Source organism: Petromyzon marinus, chromosome 2, assembly GCF_048934315.1.
Source record: "Petromyzon marinus isolate PM22_M1 ecotype Great Lakes invasive population chromosome 2, UKy_Petmar_22M1.pri1.0, whole genome shotgun sequence".
NCBI lineage: Eukaryota > Metazoa > Chordata > Hyperoartia > Petromyzontiformes > Petromyzontidae > Petromyzon > Petromyzon marinus.
This window is the reverse complement of record NC_133668.1, coordinates 6,798,195-6,818,694: the sequence shown is the minus strand read 5'-3', so window position 1 is coordinate 6,818,694 and position 20,500 is coordinate 6,798,195. Positions and strand designations below refer to the sequence as shown.

General features: G+C 41.6%; 1 protein-coding gene across 1 annotated transcript; it reads left to right on the top strand.

Moving 5' to 3' along the window:
* Positions 1–1,341: 1,341 nt before the first annotated feature.
* Positions 1,342–20,080, top strand: LOC116944298 (UDP-glucuronosyltransferase 1A5-like). The gene is made up of 6 exons (XM_076069226.1): positions 1,342–1,753; positions 4,647–5,516; positions 5,888–6,019; positions 14,540–14,627; positions 16,907–17,126; positions 18,800–20,080. Exons 2-6 carry the CDS (start codon positions 4,650–4,652, stop codon positions 19,110–19,112), a joined length of 1,620 nt encoding a protein of 539 aa, XP_075925341.1. The 5' UTR covers positions 1,342–1,753; positions 4,647–4,649; the 3' UTR covers positions 19,113–20,080.
* Positions 20,081–20,500: the final 420 nt, after the last annotated feature.

Genomic DNA, 20,500 nt, shown 5'->3' with positions numbered 1-20,500 from the left:
CGTGACTTTACCGAAAGAGCTAAGAATATGAATTACTGCAGTCGTGAAAGCTTTAAATCAGTACTTTAGAGCAGTGAGGTGCGTGGGGGGGCATCATACGTATCGGTGTTCCCTCCTCCACACAGCAGCCAGCCTCTGTCCACGGGGGAGAGTTGCTTGATCGCTCTCAGTGCTGCTCAGTGGACACCTCTCTCCACTGCTGGATGAGCTGCGCGATCACGCTTGTGCTGGTTCGCTGACAGCAGTTTCTCTCCCCTGCTGGATGAGCTGCATCAGCACGCTCCCTCTTTCTGTGTGGATAACTCGAACGTCACACTAGGTGATGCCTCACTACCCTGCGAGTCTTGCCAACGGGTAGCGACGTGGCCACTTTGGCCTCTGTTCGCCGCCCCCTGCTCTGCAGCTCGCCGGCTGGCGACCTGTTGCTCTCGTTCCCGATTTGAACTGCTCCTAAACCGACTCACTGGTCGAACTCTCTCGCGTCCCGACCTCCTCCGAGTCGAACTGTCTCCCAAGAGTCGACCCCCCGGTCGAACTCTGGTGAGCCGACCCCCGTCGGTCGAATTCTGGTGAGCCGACCCCCCCCCCCCCGGTCGAACTCTGGTGAGCCGACCCCCTCCGGTCGAACTGAGGTTTTAATGCTCAGGATCCTCTTTTTATGCCCAAAAATCCCTTCACTCGGATCCTGCCCACAAGGCGGGGTTTCTTTCGATTTTTGCTGTGTCAGGATTTGTGTCCCTACGTGTGTCAGTGTGTGTCATTGTGTGCATCACCCACGGTGGATTAGAGCATTCATGTTGACTTAGGAAAACCTGATTGTTAGGCTTCGAGTCAAGTCATATAGAAATTCTTAAAATATGTAAATACATTTCATATTAAATTAATAGACGGGTGATGGCTACATTGACGTAGCTTGTGGCAGGGTTCAATTGAAGTGGGTGTGAAGATCAATAACTTTAGCCTACCCTGTCGTTAAATTCCGACTTTGAGTTACTTTAATAGTAATGCAGAACCAATTAGCTTTTTTGACTTAACTAGATCTAGGCTAACGCAACCTCCCAGTGACCCTGGCTTTGTGTTTACGTCAGCCCCTTGCAATCCGCTGCGCTCTGCTCTCTATCTGCTCCCTCTGACCCTGGGAGGGCTCTGAACGTCAAAATCGTGTTAGTGGGTCAAGGTCAATATGACCTCCACATGCCATGCTGAGGCCTGGTTTGGTGTTTTTATTCATTATTAAAATAAAAAAACAACAATAGAAATATGTATCTATATGGCTGAATGAATTTGCAAAAAAAATACTTCATGTTGTATGTAGAGGGATAGATTTGAAAGACATAGCTTATAATAATTTAAACAAATTTATCTAGAAAAGCTGACCAGGCCAATGAATAGGCAGTACTCATTTTATTTACACCCTCACCTCTTATTGGAAAATAATTTCAAGCTTGTAGAGTGTTGCGCAATTCAACTGGTTAGAAAGTAGACTTTTTTTATCAAGTCAAAGTCCAGCGTTTCTTGTTTGTTAACCAAAGGGAGCACACCTACTGAACGGTGCGCTGTGTAACGTGTTCACAGCGTAGCTGCATTCGTGGTTTTTTGATAGTTTATAACATTTCTGTCACGCTCCTCTTAATTGGACTCATTGCCTTCTCTGCTTCCGAATGAGCACAATTTCTGCAAAGCAGTGTCCCCGAAATCAAGATTTGCTGCCTCGTCCGAGCATTTAAGTTACTTTACAGAAAAACAATAAGCAGTAAGTACGAAAAGTATTTTTTGAATATTTAAGCCAAGTACCTGGATTAATGCTGCGTTGTTGTTGGATATATTGTTTATAACAAACAAGAACATTCAGTTATTAAACTGGTGAGGACCCAGCATCTGTTTAGTCTATGACAGATATCTAAAATGTAGTTCTTGTGGGGAGTTGAACATTGTTGGAATGTTTGAATGGGTTATTTTTGTTGTAAACCGTTTTGTTATGATTGCTTCATAGCAGTTATAAATCCGTGTGGTTTTTCTTAGATGAAGGCATTTTCTCAAGTTGGGTCTTCCTGATAAAAATGTTTTATTGCCTCGGCTGCAATCATTTTTCATTTCCAAATTCATCGAGATTATTGCACATCATTTATACACTATAATAATATGTTTCCATTGGATCTACTAACGTGGTGCTAACGTTAAAAAAACCGCCACTTTTTCAAATTTTCTTGCTGTGGTTTTCACACCTGATGATGATTGCTTGTGTTGCAGTCGAAACGTCGTGAGAATTTTAGTGTTTTATTTTTTTATTATCTTATTGTTTCCCTTCTACGTGACTTTACCGAAAGAACCAAGAATATGAATCCCTGCAGTCACGAAAGCTTGAAATCAAAAGTATATAGGCCGTTAAGATGTATCGTTGCACCCTTTAAGTTGCTGTTCCAACAGTACGTACAAGTGCTAGAAGTTAGCTTTTTGTCTACATGTCATTATCCTCGGACCAGATTCTCCATTGTAGTAACTGTAGTTGATGGTCTGAATTTGATTCAGCATGTTATTTGACCAAATTCCAGCACTGAGAATTAAAATTTCGGTTAGACTGTCATGCGATTACCATTACGCTCGTATGCAGAGCGGATGGATAAAGTGATGTCCCCTATTCTGCGCACCAGTGGTCAATTAAACATATCTCAGGCGTAGCTCTGTGATAGTTGCTTCTGCAGGCTGGCTTGCACTTCTCCGTAAGATCTCCGAATGTACTCTTCACCTGACGGCATGATGCCGATATCAAAATCAGCATAAAACTGTTTGGGAAAATCTATTCTTTTGTCATGGTTGAAAGAGCAGACTACAATTGGAAATGTGGCTCTTGCAAAAGCATAGAATTTCGCATGAAATAACGCGAGGATATATGGCATGACTAATCTTTTTTGAGACCCTTGTGCAATACTCAACTGCATGTGTAACACTAATGGCCTTCATCCTCTGCACTTCATGAATGTCTCAATTGTTTTAAAATATCCCATTTAAAATGTATGTTGCAAACAATATGCCATCATGATATGTTACATTTTACAGAATTAATTCATAAAACTGCAATGGATACTATATTTTGGAAATTTGAACAAAAAACACATACTTTGAATATCAATAAATATAATGTATACTGTTTCAAGATAAGAAATGCAGTTCTCTCATATATATATTCAGTTGTCTTTAAACAAATCCATCATAGCCGAATAAATTATATCTGAATTTTATTCTGAGCTTTTGAATCCTTAACTGAATCAGATGAACACAAATCTTTATCAATGGAATTTTAAAAAGTGCAAAAAAATCGAAATGGCAATGCACAAACTTGTATTCGTATTTGCAGAGGACATAACTTTTAATATGTTAATTATAATTTGTTTATATAATGTAGGAATCTAATGTGATAACTCGTATCGGCTTCAAAGACACGCAGAAAGTAAAAAATAGCTGCAAAATGACAAATCATAACATCCATAATGAATATTTTATAATGCTTGGTTCTGACATGTCATGCTACACATCGCTTAATTTTTAACTAAATATTAACTTTGATTAATTCAATCTTGATTTGAAGCTTTCGTGACTGCAGGAATCCATACTTTTTGGTTCTTTCGGTAAAGTCACGTAGGTAAAAAAATAATAATAAATCACGACGTTTCGATCGCAACGCAAGCGGCCGTCTTCACCTGAAGTCGTTGTTGTCACCTGAAGACGGTCGCTTGTTGTTGCGATCGAAACGTCGTGAGCTATTATTATTATTATTTTATACCTACGTGACTTTACCGAAAGGACCAAAGAGTTCTGATTCATTCATTATGTTGCCAACATCTGTTATTTTACCACAGATGGTCAGTTTACATTTGAAAAGGCATAACATTCTGGAAAAAAGGAAAAAACTTACAATGGTGATTTTTGTATGTATAAATTAGGGAGCCATTACAAATTTTGTCTGTTGTTCAAGTTAATATTTTACATAGTTATACAATACGTTATTCATATAGCATATAGATAAACGTCCAACAACTCAATCTTGCGCAACCTGTCTCGTTAGAAGGACAGAAAGAGACCAATATAAGATAAACTATTGTCCATAGGTGATAAAATGCAAAATTGCCACATAGCAATCCAGTTCCAAATCGTTTTTTGTGAAACATTACGTAAATTGTTAATGAAATAAAGATTCACTGCTAATTTTTCACAAAGAATTTACACAACAGTATATACTATTATCTGTACTCCTTAACTTGTAGACCTTTTGTTTCGTGTCTACATATAGCATTCCAATAAGTAGTGTGTGTGTGTGATTGCCTCGTGTTTAAATGTGTAATATAAATGTCATGTATGTAATGCGCGTTGTGGAACTGTGTACCACAGATTTACGCTTAAAACACTAAATTTACAGGCTGCACATCTCTGCCCAAAAATGCATACGATTTGGAATGCAGATTTGGATTTATCAACTCTGAGAAAAGTGCCACAGAAAATCTAATTAAAATCAAAATTTGGCTTCATCCTATCTGTAGTCCTTAAAGTTATCACAATTTCTACCTTAAATATTAACCAATGAAAAAAACAAATAAGACAATAGCTAAACCACGACTGTATTTCGATCAATTGTGTATTGTTTTTGCCAGGCCATGCGGTGGTGTTTCAGCTTTGCTCAAACCCTCGCCTTCATGCACATGGCCGTGGGCCAGGAGAAATCTGACGGTGACCGTGCTGTGGGTGGCATGCTGGTGTACCCAACTGATGGCAGCCACTGGATGAGCCTGCGTGACCTGTCCCTCGCCGTGTCTCGGCGTGGTCACAGAGTGGTCGTGGCATTGCCCGCGACCGGTAATCTGATGGTGGGGGAGACACCTGGGCTAGACTCGGAGACCTTCCCTGTGCCCCTTGTTGATAAACATAACTTGTTAGACACGTTTTTACGAGAAGTGGTATTTAGAGAAACGGATGGCGTTACAGAATTCACCTTTAAGAGCTTGGAGAGCATGAATGAGAGGTGTGCAGTAATGTGTGACAGCTTACTCGGCAATGTTGCTGTGATGCAGCGACTTCGTGCCCATAACTTCCAGGTTCTTCTCGCTGACCCCATGGATCCATGTGGAGCGATTTTAGCTGATGCACTGGGGCTCCCGTCAATATTTCTTATGCGTGGTATTCCATGCAATATCGACTTAAAAGCTGCCCACTGCCCAGCACCATCGTCGTACGTTCCCCAAAGTATGTCAGGCTTCACAGACCACATGAGTTTCACCGAGCGGGTCACCAACATGTTTATGGGTTTAAAGCAGGATCACCTGTGTATTGACTTCCTTCTGAAACGCTTTGATGAGCTGGCCAGGCGCCATCTGGGTCGGGACGTCACGGCCATGGAGCTGCTTAGCAATGCGTCCATCTGGCTGCACCGGACAGACTTTGTCTTTGACTATCCCCGCCCGACTATGCCCAACATGGTGAACGTCGGAGGTATGACATCCGATGAAGCTAAACCTCTTCCACAGGTATTTTTTTCTTACACTCTTTACCTCCATGAGCAATTTGCTCTTATATTCACGCTTACACATAGATAAACTGAAAACATCGTCGACTTCAGTATAATACAATTAAGTATTAGGTTTGTGACGTGCTCTGTTCATATGGATAATATTCATATAATGGAAGCAAATTGGGAAACAGTTGGCAGAGTTTAATTTCTGGGAATTTTTTTTGACGAATATATAATTTCTTACGAAGGATAGCTATATTGCATTTAAATGAAAGGAGTACAAAAGAACACCTGTTTTTATTATATGTTTACACACGATAATATAATTAGACACTGTGACAAATATAAACGCCTATTTAATGCATGTGTGTGTTTTTTATTTTGCAGGATTTGGAGGAGTTTGTGCAGAGTTCTGAGGAGCATGGTGTGGTGGTGGTGTCATTTGGATCCATGGTGTCAGCCATTCCTTATAGAATAGCAAACGTTATTGCAGAGGGCCTGGGCAGAATCCCTCAAAAGGTAATAAGGAAATTACGCATCACATGCAGATGGCTGAATTAATGTGGTCCTCTCCCACGGCTTCCAAAATATGAATCCAACTAAACTTTGACAAAATGCATGTTTCATGATTGCGCAAGGTATAACCAAGGGCTATGTCAGTTGTGTTTTAATTGATTGCTGCTGGAAGAAGGTGACATAAATGGGCTGTAAATACATATAGCTTTTAAGAGTTACATATCATACATATGTGTTGATGCAAAACATAAGTAAAAGTGTAAGCCCTGCTATGTGAGTGGCAACCTGAGAGTGGTTGTCATTGGACTCAGCCCCAGTGTGTTAATTCTACTTTTCTTAAATAAATTCTACTTTTCTTATTTCTGGGTGGTATTGAGCTTCATCCTGGCCCAAATGAAAAGAACTCGTATAATTCTGTAGATTTTTCTGGCAGGAAAGGTGTTGGTGTTCTACATGTCAACATCAGAGGGCTTGTGATTAAATTAAGTCAAATAAAACTAGAAGTGGCAAATCTTGACCCAGACATATTTTGCCTAACAGAAACATTTCTCACTCCTGCCGTCAATTACTTGCAGATTGCGATTGACAACTAAAACCTTTTTCGGCTTGACCGAGGATCTAAAGGAGGTGGAATTGCCATCTATGTTCGTAATACTATTGCATGTTCACTAGCTCACTCCTTGTTTAAAAAATGTTGCTTTTAAGGTCTGGCTCTCAGAATAACTCTCCCAAATAATCAACAGACATTGGTAGTGTGCTGCTATCGACCGCCTAGTGGGAAGGATCTTGAAGCTGCATCTGCACTGAGAGAGCTTTGTGCGGGCCTCCCTCAAGGTGAAATAGTTTTAGTGGGCGATCTAAATTGGAATTGGCTAAACCCGCGGCCGTGGCCACAAATTTTGCAGATGAATTTAATCTGTTTCAATTAATAAATGTCCCCACAAGACCCAACCTAAAAAAGCCGGGACAGTCATCTCTGCTTGACGTCCTATTGACAAATGCCCGTCACAATTTCACACTGACTGGTGTTCTGGGTAATAACCTTAGTGATCACTCCTTCATTTATGGGGTGAGATCATCAGCCAGACCCAAAGCCCCCCTAAATTGGTTGAGAAGTACTCTATGACACACTTCAGCACTCAGGCATTTACTAATGATGTGCTTCACTCGGATTTTGACAAGGTCTGTGATATCCCCAGCCTGACTACGGCTTGGGAGACCTTCAGGTACACGTCTCTCCAAATTCTTAACAAACATGCTCCGTTGGTTAGATTTAAAACTAAAGGCAACCGCCCACCATGGCTTGATCCTTTGATTACAAAGCTCATGAATACTAGGGACAAGGCTTGGGCATGTGCTCAGAAAAATAATTTGGTCAATGACTGGCTAGAATACAGGATTTTAAGGAATAGATGCGTCAAAAAAATCAGGCATGCAAAAAATGCCTACTTTTCCTCCACTCTCCTGGAATCACATAGAAATGCCAGGATTTTCTGGAAAACAATCAAATGTATCGAAAAGGCATCCTAAACAGACAATCTGCTCGTTGAGCTTAACCGAAATGGGGAATATTTTTCAGATCCCAAAAAAATAGTTGACAATTTTAACCTTCATTTTTCTGAAGCTGGTAATATTTTTGATAATGTATTGGGAGTCACCCCTGCTCATGCAAATTCCTACACCCCTGCCCAAACATTAAACGAATTTAGTTTCCTGCCAATCCATGAAAGTAATGTTCTGAAACAACTGTCCTACCTCAAAGGGTCCTCCTCTACGGGAGCAGATAGTATTCCTGTCTTTGCTCTACTAACTGTTGGTCACCTAATATACAAACCTATAGCCCAGGGGTCGGGAACCTTTTTGACTAAGAGAGCCATGAAAGCAAAAAATTTGGAAATTTATTTCAGTGAGAGCCATATAATATCTTCTTTGGTTCTTTCGGTAAAGTCACGTAGAATGAGAATAAAATAATAAATTGATAAAATAAAATAACAATAATATTCTCACGACGTTTCGGCCACAACACAAGCGGCCTTCATCAGGTGAAGGGAGCGAGACTGTCTGGTAGGACAGGACAGCGCTGTCCTACCAGACAGTCTCGCTCCCTTCACCTGATGAAGGCCGCTTGTGTTGTGGCCGAAACGTCGTGAGAATATTATTGTTATTTTATTTTATCAATTTATTATTTTATTCTCATTCTACGTGACTTTACCGAAAGAACCAAAGAAGATGAATCATTGCAGTCACGAAAGCTTTAAATCGAAAAGCCATATAATATATTTTAAAAGTGAATTCAACTAAATGTCAGTATAATAAGCCTCTGAATTTATTCTTTTAAATAATGTTGTTATAACACTCACCATTAATGCGACTTCTGGTGCTGCATGGATTTGCTGATGTCTTTGTAGTCGGGTTGGTACTTGGTGAGGTTAAGCTTCATGCAAGCGTTGAGGCTTTCATCCGTTAAACGTGATCGTAGGTTGGACTTGATGTTTTTAAGATGTGAGAATGACTGCTCACATGCATACGTAGATCCAAACATGGTCAATACAGCAATACTCACACGCTGCAGTGTGTGGTATGTGACAGGAAGCGCGTTCCAAGTTTTGAGAATCAGCTGGTCTTCGGGTTGGAGTTTTTTCATTTCTGTCCACATGTGCTTGCTCGCCAACTCCGCTTTCTGTCGTGTGATTCTTTCCAAATCTTCATTCAGTGACTTGAACTTATTCACCCACATGTCTGAGGCCTTCAGGTCAGCCACTTCTGCTTCAAAATCTCTGACGGAGACACCAGGGATGTAATTCAGGTCGGCTGTGTTCAGTGAACACTCGTTTGGATGGGTGATGAACTTAAAAAGACGAGTGTGCTCACGAAATTCTCCAAAGCGTGCTTTGAAGGACTGTAGGAGACTGGATGTGCAGCCAGCTAGCTGGTGGAGATCAAGGTTTTGAATGGGCTCACTTGCTGTGCATGCATCTTTAAATTGGCTCAGTTTTTCAAAATGTAGTAAACGACCTGTTTCAAGATCCGTGATGAAAAGCTCCAGCTTGTTTTCAAAAGCAAATACAGCTTGTTGAAGGGATAACACTGTATTTCCAATGCCTTGCATTTTCACGTTGAGTTGGTTCAGATGTTCAGTCAGATCTACGAGATAGTAAAACTTGAGGAGCCACTCGGTGTCGGCTAGCTCAGGATGCCCGACGCCTTTCATTTCAAGGAAAGTCCGGATTTCGTTCAGGCAAGCCGCAAAACGGCTAAGCACCTTCCCTCTTGACAACCAACGCACATTGCTGTGCAAAAGCAGACCAGGATAGTTATTTACAACTTCATCCAGCAATGTTTTAAACTGGCGATCATTTAAGGCTCGGGCAACAATAAAGTTGATCACACGAATGACCAGCGACATCACTTCGCCAAACTGCCTGTCACACATCTGAGCACAAAGTGCCTCCTGGTGTATAATGCAATGGAAACTTAGGATGGGTCTATTTTCATGTTCACGGAGAAGCGCCACAAATCCTTTGTTTTTCCCCACCATACACGGAGCACCATCAGTACACACTGAGAGAAGTTTATCCATAGGTAGACTTTTTTCTTGAGCAAACTCCATGAAAGACTTGAATAAATCCTCACCTCTTGTGGACCCTTTTAATGGCAGAACAGCAAGACTTTCTTCGCGCAGTGTGTCACCAACAGCATATCTTGCAATCACGCTGAACTGCGACAAATGGCTCACGTCTGTTGACTCATCCAAAGCCAGAGAAAAGAACGGCGCTGCATTTATGTCCTTCACTTGCGTTTCCTCCACTTTGTTTGCCATCACGATGGTACGATCATGAACAGTTATTGCCGACAGAGGCATGTCTTGTATCCGTTTGATTATCTTGTCTTTGTTCGGAAGATCATCCAAAAGTTCATTGGCTACATCCAGCATGAACGTTTTAGCATACTCGCCATCTGTGAATGGTTTCCGTTCCTCACTATTGCTAAAAAAACAGCAAAGCTAGCCGAATTATAGTCACCTTGCCGGGTCCATACACGGAGTTGCTGCTGGCTAGCTTGCACCCTGCTCAGAAGCTCTTGGCACGCTTTCTTTCTGCTGTCTCCCGCAGGGTATTTTGATGCAAAGGTAGCGTGGCGCGTGTCGAAGTGCCGCTTTACATTCGACCGTTTCAACGATGTAATTTTGTCATTGCAAATTAGACACACCGCAGAACCCGCTCTCTCCACAAAGGCGAATTCTTCGGTCCATTCGTCCTGAAATGTACGATACTCGTCGTCTTTTTTTCTTTTCGCCATCTTCTTCGTCGAAGGGTTAGCTTTGAGCTAATGACCGAGCAGACGCAGTCTCAGACTGATTCAAAAGGGGGTGTTTACCTGTTTTACCCAGCAACGGCAAACGTAGGCCAGTATCATCCAATTAAAATAATGGACAATTGCTCCTGCAGCCCTGAACAGGACATGCGCAGTGAAAAATCGATGGATGGATTAAAACAAGTGAGAATATTTTGTTTTATCTGCGAGCCATATGCAATCATCAAAAGAGCCACATCTGGCTCGCGAGCCATAGGTTCCCGACCCCTGCTATAGCCCATATTTTCAACCTGTCCATCAAAGAAGCATCAGTTCCTCTCGAATGGAAACATTCCTATGTCTGTCCACTTCACAAAGGAGGCCCTAAAGATGATCCAAACAACTATCGACCTATCTCAATTTTGTCCCCGTTGATGAAAATGTTTGAAAAATTATTGACCTAACAAATTAGCAGTTTCCTTTTATAGATTTGAAGCTTTCGTGACTGCAAGGATCCATACTCTTTGGTTCTATTCGGTAAAGTCACGTAAGTAAAAAAATAAAACATCAAAAATCACGACGTTTCGGCCACAGCACAAGCGGCCTTCATCAGGTGAAGGGACCAGCCTGTCTCGAAGACTTCGCTGGAGTGAAACAGAGCCAAGCTCAGACTACGACCTTTAAGCTGTGTGAGAGGGATTAAGGTGCCTCGACAAAGGAATTATGCTAATTCCTTTGTATGCTAATTCCTTTGTCGAGGCACCTTAATCCCTCTCACACAGCTTAAAGGTCGTAGTCTGAGCTTGGCTCTGTTTCACTCCAGCGAAGTCTTCGAGACAGGCTGGTCCCTTCACCTGATGAAGGCCGCTTACGTCGTGATTTTTGTTGTTTTATTTTTTACCTACGTGACTTTACCGAATAGAACCAAAGAGTATAGCAGTTTCCTGTCCACCAACAATCTACTACATCTAAAACAATCTGGGTTCCGAAAAAAATACAGCACCACATCTGCTGCATTAGACTCTCTGAATCACATTTACAGTAGCCTTGATAATAAGCAGTACTGTGCCTGTCTTTTTCTATACCTGTCCAAAGCTTTTGATACAGTAGACCACAACACCCTGCTTAGTAGACTAAGTTGCCTCGGTTTTTCCGAAAAGGCAGTAAAATGGTTACAAATTTACCTCTTTTCTCGCACCCAAACTGTATTCACAGATGGTTGGAGGGCAAACAGTGTTAAGATAACAAAAGGGGTTTCACAGGGTTCCATCCTCGGCCCCCTTTTTTTTCTCTCTTTATGTCAATGACTTGGGCACTGACCTGGATCATTCCAGGGTAAATCTTTTTGCAGACTACATGATACTGATTACTGCTGGCCGCTCTCCGGATAACGTGATTGCTAAGCTACAGGGTGATTTCAACAAACTACATCAGCTAGTTGCTCTTAAACTTGTCCTGAATACCTCCAAAACCAAGGTGCTATGGTTCTCCCCAGGACTAAAGAAGGAAGTTACTTTTTCCCCAATTACATTCCTTAAATAATTATCAAATAGAGCAAGTCAAGATCTATAAGTATCTTGGGGTCATCCTGGCTTTCAAAGCTGAATTTGAAGATCACATTGATTATATTGGTAAAAAGACAAAAATAAAAATTGGTTTTCTGTATCGACACAAGCACTGCTTCCCCCCAATGTACCATTTGGAATTGATAAAAGCTACCATACTGCCTCTACTTGACTACTGTGACATCGTGTATAAATTAGCCCAAAGTACTGTACTGAAGAAGCTTGATTCCATCTATCACTCGGCCTTAAGATTTACATTGAACTGCCCATATAGGACTCACCACTGTGATCTCTACATTGGGTCAAACTTAATATATCTTCATGTTCGACGGCTTGTGCACCAGATCTTATTTATTCACGATGTACTTACAAAAAAATCCGCAGACTACCTGCTGGATCTCCTCTCTGTTACAAAGAACAAAATTGACCTCAGGTCTTCGCTCATTTACCAGCTTCAACATTCCCTATTGCCGTACAAAAACTGGAGGAAGGGCCTTTGCTATTGATGCCCCCAGGGTCTGGAATGCTATTGCCAGTAAACTTCCACTTGAATCGCTACCAATGAGATCTTCTCTCAAAACTGCTCAAGAGGAGTTGTACACCCCTAGCTGCCACTGCTATTCATTGGCGTAAAATAAAATAAAATGTTTAGCTCCGGATGACGCTGCAAAGTATTATATGTATTTTGATTTAGCGTGCTGATCTTAAAGGTGCATTGAAAAATTTGATACTCCGACTGATGCTTCTATTGTTGTGGAGTAACTCATGCAGCCAGCTATGGCTCAAGGATGTGGTGTTACATGTTATTTATGTAGTTTATTGTAAAAATTCGGTACCAGTCCCTATGATCACTGTTACGTTGCAATTATGGCTTTATTTTTTGGTGATTTCGAAAAGTTTTTTTGTTTGGACATGTTTGTTTTGTTGTAGTACGGAGTTAGACTGATGGCTTTAATCTAAGTTTTCTTGTGATTGTTGTTGTTTGACTTGCATCCCACTGGGATTTTTTGCACACGGCGTTGGTGTACGGTGCTTTTTTCAGGAATATTTTGCTGTTTTTTCATGGATTTTCTGTTTGCACAGTCACACATAGTCACTTTAAGATGTTTTCTTGTTCGTGTTTTTTTTTGTTTGTTGTGGTTGCACCCGATTCAAGAGCCGAATGGCTCACAGGGCTATACCAAAATAAATAAACTGAAACTGAAATTGTGTTAGCATTTATGAATATCCATCCATTGAGTTGAGGAAACGAATATGAACCAAGTGCCTTCCAGCTGGCTACACAATGCAAGAAGCTACCCTCCTTGCATAGTGAAAGGTATCGAGAACCACTTTCTCATCCCTGATCCTCACCATTTGTCCTCCTGGCATCAACTCGCCACGTCATGGGCCCTGCTCAGCAGTTTCCGTACCGGCCTGGGTTTTATGTGCAGCCAACCTCCGCACCTGGGACCAGCGTGACCACAAGCCACTCTGTGCATGTCGTCAGTGACTGACCGTGTCGCACATCGTCAACGATTGCCCTCTGACTGGACTCGACGGTGGTTTATGGCCCTCCACACTGCTGATGAAGTAGCAGCTGTCACTTGGCTCGGCAAGGCCTGGCATGCGATAATAATAATAATTGTCGAAGGTCCTAGAGAACAGGTTTCCCCATGGTCGCTGACAACAGAGCTTAATCCAAATGCGCAAACAATCCAGTTACATATTGGTTATATTTTTTCGTGTAATATTTAAACATTAAGTGAAATATTCACACTGCTGCAGATTGACGTTGTGGCCACGTAAGTTTTACATTCGCACTGTTGGATATCCATGGCATTGCTCCTCATGTGATTAAATCCCGACACAATATTTGCAGTCATTGTACGAGACATTGCATTATTGCCTCATTTACAATTAAATCTGACAATCATTTACAATGAGCTGTGTACTCTGTAACCTGCTTTTAAACACTGGATTGTATACATTACTAAGTTACTGGGTTACTTTTAAATTGAACTGTTATTTTTTAGTTGTTATATATTTATATCTTGCCTTATTGTAAAATATTTAAATCTGGGGGCGTTGGCTTACCTTAAAATACTCCCATGCACTTTACTCATTGCTAGACTGTTAAACGTTAATTCCCACTGGCCAAATCCCGCGTAGGTATTTTTTGCTGACATTACATCTAGATCAAAGATGCAGAGTAATCCAACACCACAGTGTTCGCACATGTCCCATAATTGTATGGTTGTTGAACTTCTTTTGCACCGTATGTAGCCAACCGTGCTAATTGAAGGTGCGGGGGAAGGACAACAAACTGATTAGGCATTGCCTAGAGTGTGCATATGGACTGAAAATGTCAACATAACCAGCAGACATTAATGTGTTCCTTCTATATTCTCACCAACATTCTTTATTTTCTCTTGGAGCAATGAAACAAGCTCGTCAGCATGCAATTGTTTTAATACACACGCACATTGAATGCAGTAGGGCCCTTTTACTTTTCACAGTGGGCTAGTATACTGCAAGGGTCCAGCTCCCCACACCCATTACTTACATTGTGTCGTACCATGGAAGGTGATTACAGTATATATAGAATTAGCCTGTGTGGTACGATATCTAGAGCATTGATTGCTGGTGAAAACTCCTGCTGATTCGTTTGTGCTTTACTCCAAAGGTTATATGGCGATATGAAGGACCAACTGTCGAAAAACTCTCAAACAACACGAAAGTGATGCCCTGGATACCACAGAGGGACCTCTTAGGTGCGTGTGGTAACATCTATAATTATAATCAGCATTTTAAAAAGTGTATTTATTTATTTATTAAACAGCATCAACTCATTTTCAAGCAAGCCCTAAAGTGTCTCTGGACTTCTGGAATCCACGGAGCAAATTGTAGTTGTGTCCAACACAGATATGAGAAGAGGTTTCCCCCTTTTTTCTGGCAACAAAACAGGTGTTGGAGATGTTAAAATACCAAACTGAAACCTTTTACAAGGAATCATGTCTGCATTAACCACAATTCTTGTGGTCAAAATGCAAAAAATAAACATTCTCTGATAATATATGTATTGTCTTTTAAACTGATTGGTCCACACCTTGTAAAAGGTCTCAGTTTGGTGTTTTAACATCTCAACACCTGTTTGTTGGCAGAAAAAAGGGGAAAACCTATTCTCATATTTTGGGACTGGCAAAGGAGGTCCCATGATCCAACACAGGTAGTTGAGCAACTAGTTAGGGGTCATCCGTTGACTTTACAGTATTATCATCCCACCTGATGTTGACACTGAACAGCCTTGTCCCGATCGCTGTTTCACACATTGTGGGATAACCTAATGAAGGTATTATCGGACCAGCGAAAAATGTGACATTGTAGAACCCCTCTAGGAGGGACTTGGTTGTCACAAATCCAAATCACAGTTCATTTGATGAATTGTGGAGAATACTGTAGGGAACACAGGGCCACCTCATGGTTCAGAGGTCTCTGCAGGTGCAATGCCTGTGCATGTTTTTGAATATAAGCGTGTCTTAAACAAAACACGTGGAAGATGTAACATTATACCGTGGGGTGGTTTGTGCACTGCACAATGACCTGAGTTTAATTCCCATCCCTACTGGCTGATATCAGTGGTGAATGCGTATGTATGTATGTACGTATGTTTGTTGAACTTCTTTCACACCGTACGTAACCAGCCGTGCTAATCGGAGGTGAGTGGCATCTGAACTGGTTCTGGGCACCCCCTTAGCTCATCCTCACTGTCCAGAGTGGAGCAACATGATAAAAAAAACCTGACATGGCATAGAGAGGATGTAATCCATCAGTGGATAGGCAAAAGCCTACAAATAAATAAATAGATAAATACATAAATAAAATAACATGGATGTGTAGAATTTATCACGTGCTTGAATGAAATGTCCAGGAAAAACGTTCTAACCCACGAAATGCAATTGTCCAAATTAGACTACTGTGGAGAGGAGGTGCATTGAGTGTATAATAAAGTGAAATGTTCAGTTCTTAAGAGATAATTATACTCAAGAAATCAGAATGTGGGTTTTAAAGTCTTCCAATTGGGCTAGCACGGGTGGTGTATATATGGGTGATCAAGTTTTGCTGGCCACTGTTATATCATGGATTATAACATGTAGTTATCCTCACATGATAACGTAAACTATAACATGTAGACATCATAGAACTGATAGCACCCGCCCCCAGCATGTACACTGACTGCTCTGTTATTCCAGCTTTTCATCAAGACTACGGTTTCTCAAACACACATCCTTGCAGCCCACCACATATAAGTAAACACACAATTTTAGCTTCCGTTTCGAATTGGGTTTCTTGAATTGGTAATATAGTATTACTCTTATTTAGCTTTACGTGCAGTTTTTTGCACGAACAAAAAAATCTACCTTAGTAAAATACACGGTCGTATAAACTAGTCATGCCCTGGCCATGTGAATAGCATGAGACTGTTACTAATCTCTGTGCCTATAGCTCAGAGCATCCGGCCCGAACGTCAGATATGGCTATGGCTGAGAATTAGAATTCAGCTAATGTGCCATCACAAACTGAGAAAAACATGCTTGTACAATATCTCAAACCATTAATATTTGACCAAAGCCACTTTATGTTCCAGTTCCAAAGCTATGTATCGCTCAGTGATGTTAACTACCTCGCCTGGTATACAGGAGGTCGTGGGTTCGATCTCAACCCTCATGCCTGTATATTTGGCGTTTGGATATTTGGAGTTTGTATATGCTCCCTGTGGTCGCGTGGAGTTTACTCTGGTTTTATCACTTTACAATTAAAAACATGCGTTTAGAGTATTTGGCTGCCATAAATTTCCATATGATAAGCCACTTAGTTGAGTTATTATTTGTGGCCAGATTGCTTATGGAAAAGGGATATATACAGTAGCTCAGGGGGCCTTACATGGTAAAATAAAAACAGTTTATAGTTTTAGTTTATTGAACAAAGTGTTCAAAAGATCCGAATATGCGTTGTGTTCCTATCTGGCTGTGATGGTGCCGGTGGATGACAGCCCACGCTAAGACTCGTGTATTCGTGACGCACGGGGGATCGCACGGCATCTTCGAGGCCATCTGCTACGGCGTCCCCATGCTCGGCCTGCCACTCTTCGCGGACCAGTTCGAAAACGTGGCCCGCATGCAAAGCAAGGGTGCCGCACTGGTGCTCAACATTCACTCCCTCGACGCTGGCTCTCTCGCCTCGTCCATCTCCACAATCGCCACACACAAGAGGTACGGTGGTGGGGCGCTGCGTCTCAAGCGATTGGCTGACAATATCGCACCGGTGGGGAGCTTGTGTAGGAAAGCCGTGCAGTCCCATCGCACTCTGCCATGCCAAACTATCCAACTGTGTGGCATTTGCAATTTGATTATGAGTTGAATTTCGTAAGATTTCCGCTCGAGCCATCGAACAAAGACTATCACTGCATCGCGCGCTTTCAGATGCGCTTCTGCGGTCGTTTGGAACGCTCTTCCTTCCGATATTAGGAAGCCACTGGAGCTATGCACTTTTAAATCTAGATTGAAAACTCATTTCTAGGGAACTGCTTTTTTTGTGTTTATTTCATTGACGTATATAATGTTTTCCAAAAATCATGGTAGAGAGTTTTAAGATATAAAATATGTCACTTTTGATGACATTCACAAAGAACATTTCTTTAATGCCTCGGGTAAATGTCGCAATACATGCTGTCAAGTGGTAATGCGTTAATTTAATCATTTATTATGCTCAAAATACACGCATTGGATCGTGAGTGTGATCATTGATTTAATTATTGACAATAATTTATACATTCAGGCTTATAGAGGGAAAATATCTGTACCGATGGAGACACAAAAAGTGAGAATACTGTAGAAATAGGATGGGCGAGACAATGACACATTTTTTCGTGTTATTCCCTTCTTGCATTGTATCATGACCTCGAGAAATCACGTCATCGTTGGTGGGCTGAATAACTGACTTGAGCTGATGCCTCTCTAAACAAATACCCGAAGGAGCTTCCTCTGAATACAGCCCCCCCCCCCCCCATACGCCCCTTCTTGAGGGGGGACTGCAATTACATCCTTCCTCGCCACCACGAAAAAAAAGCCCGTTGCGATCATTCCAGCAATTAAAGAGACGGCCATAACATTTCCAAAGTTTCCAGATACGGGGGATGAATATGCGCAGCGTCTTGAGGCGACGTTGCATTGAATTTCGACTCTTTGTGAATCAACATTGCGCTCGACATACTGAGAGTCAGTAGGGCGTGCCACGTGTACTATTAATCTCTCTTTGTGGTCTGTAATATAAGTGGTGCACGAATTGATATATTAAAGAGTAGATATTTCTGGCGTGGGAACGAACACATTCCAACGATGATTAAGCGCAGTCGACGTAAATTAATGGGCTGGAGGGAGCTCGGATGAGCCCATGAATCGTGCATTAGTTAATTCTTAAACATCATTTTCTTTTAACTAGTCAGCTAGATGTAATTAAAATTGATTAGCAGAAACTCAAAGCATGCACGAAAGCCGTCACGTGCAATTAGAGCCAAGAATAGCCCATTAGTTCAACCTAAGACAGGGGACTGCTTGCCCAAAGTGATTGCAGTGATGGTCACGGCGTGATAGCAGTCGCTGGTGGGTATCATCCATGTCATGCGAAATGGATGATACTGCTCTTTGTGTTTAGTCCTTGCCCCGCACTTCCGATTATCGCGCTTGGCTACGCACGGTGCGAAAAGAAGTCCAACGTACGTACAGAACATACTGTAGCCTATTTGTCGGACCTTTATGCCAGTATCAAAATAATGAAAAGAAATACAAGAATAGTCTTGATCCTTTATGGCAATAAAACAGGTGCTAAGGTGTTCAAACACCAAATAGATACCTACTGCAGCCTTTGCCGTGTCTGATTTTCTTAGCAGCTACAAGGAGAAGGCATCACTTCTCTCGCGTCTGCACCACGACCAGCCGCAGAAGCCCATGAACAGGGCAGTGTTCTGGGTGGAGTTTGTGATGCGGCACGGTGCGGAGCACCTGCGAGTGGCAGCTCACCACCTCACCTGGTACCAGGAGGCCGGCTTTGATGTGGCGGCGTTTCTGCTGGCAGCCATAGTCCTGGTGACAAGCGTGTTCCTTGCGCTCATCACGATCTGCTGTCGCTGGCTCTGTAGGGCCAAACATCGTGACGCCACTGTAAGCAAAGGAATGGCAGCCTCTAAAAAACACAAATGATTTTATCCGGAGCAAAAAAAAAAATCTATATTATATTTAGTGCACGGGTTAATATCTTCAAAAACAATATAATTGTGCTGATTTTGTTTTCTGAAGTTGAATGCGAATGTAATTCCCTTAAATGTGTTGTTTTTTTAAATAGTGTCTGGCTAATTTCATTCGAGTGCTCTTAGCAAGTAGATAATGGCGACGCATGGGACATGGCTTTAGAGACACTTTGAATGTTAGCGATTGAGACTGGTTTTGTACGGTCATCTTATTTTGTATTGGGTCGGGTAATTGGTCTATTGTTGATTGCTTTCTATAAAACTTTGACGTCACAAGGTGATCAAGTGGACAGGGGTGTCTCAAGGCTCAGAGATCCAACCATAGTACCGGCAGTACGCACTTGATGTTGAAAACTAAATCCACCCTCATTTACCCCTCGATCACCTTGCACAATGCGTCTCCATACTCATCTTTGTTTTTACCATGTGGCAATTCTAGAAGAAAATGCACACAGTAATTAGGCTATTGCAAATCTCCATAGTCTTCATTTCGCCTGTCCCTTGCCTCCAACTCTATAATGAGCAATTGCAGAACGCAGTTATCTTCCCCGTTAAAAAATGAGCTAGTATGTGTTTGGACAGATTGTACTTGGCTTAATCAAATGCTTCAACGTAACCGAGAATCACGATGTTCCTGAAAAAGGGGCAACGGTGATCTCGTGTGAGTTGCGTCAGTTGTCCATTCGACACGCATTAAAAAAATATAAACCCACAGTTTAAGCAGGGATATTGTTTTAACCTTTTTTTCAAACAACGTATGCTTGATTCAGGCAGCGGGCCATTCTTTTGCCGAATTGCCTTTAAAAAAAACATCAAAGAAAATGCTGTTCTTTAAACATGATGTGAGATGATTCGCTGCTTACAATTTAATGCTGTGATTTTATTTTCATTAAAGAAACGTAATAAAAAAAATCGTGATAATGTATGTTCCGTCAATTCAGTGGTTGCAGACAGATACATCAGCACTTAAAATATTGAAAAAATATATATTTGGTAATTGTTCACGTGACATAAATGATTCACAAATCATCAACCATCAGGTGGTAGCCTAATACAATTGGCCCGATTGATGAGGCGATTTATTTATTATTATTTTCCTAAGTAAGGGCCACTGAGCTGTATAGGTCTTTTTCAGAAGAGACCTGGCCACAAATGATAGCTCAAAGAAGTGGCTTGTTATGTGGAAATGTATTTCAGTCAAAGACTCTAAATGCATGTTTCTAAATTTGAAGGGAAAACCTGGATGAGCCGGAGAAAAATCCACCCGACCACGGGGAGAGAGAAACGCAAACTCCAAATACACAGCAAGCGTCAGGGTCGGGATCAAATCCATTACCTTCT

Bases quoted from the DNA above. Each gene is read 5' to 3' on its own strand.
- LOC116944298 (XM_076069226.1), top strand. From the start codon at position 4,650: ATGCGGTGGTGTTTCAGCTTTGCTCAAACCCTCGCCTTCATGCACATG. The intron at 14,628-16,906 runs GTGCGTGTGGTA...GGTGGATGACAG, and splicing joins ACCACAGAGGGACCTCTTAG to CCCACGCTAAGACTCGTGTA. The intron at 17,127-18,799 runs GTACGGTGGTGG...TGATTTTCTTAG, and splicing joins ACAATCGCCACACACAAGAG to CAGCTACAAGGAGAAGGCAT.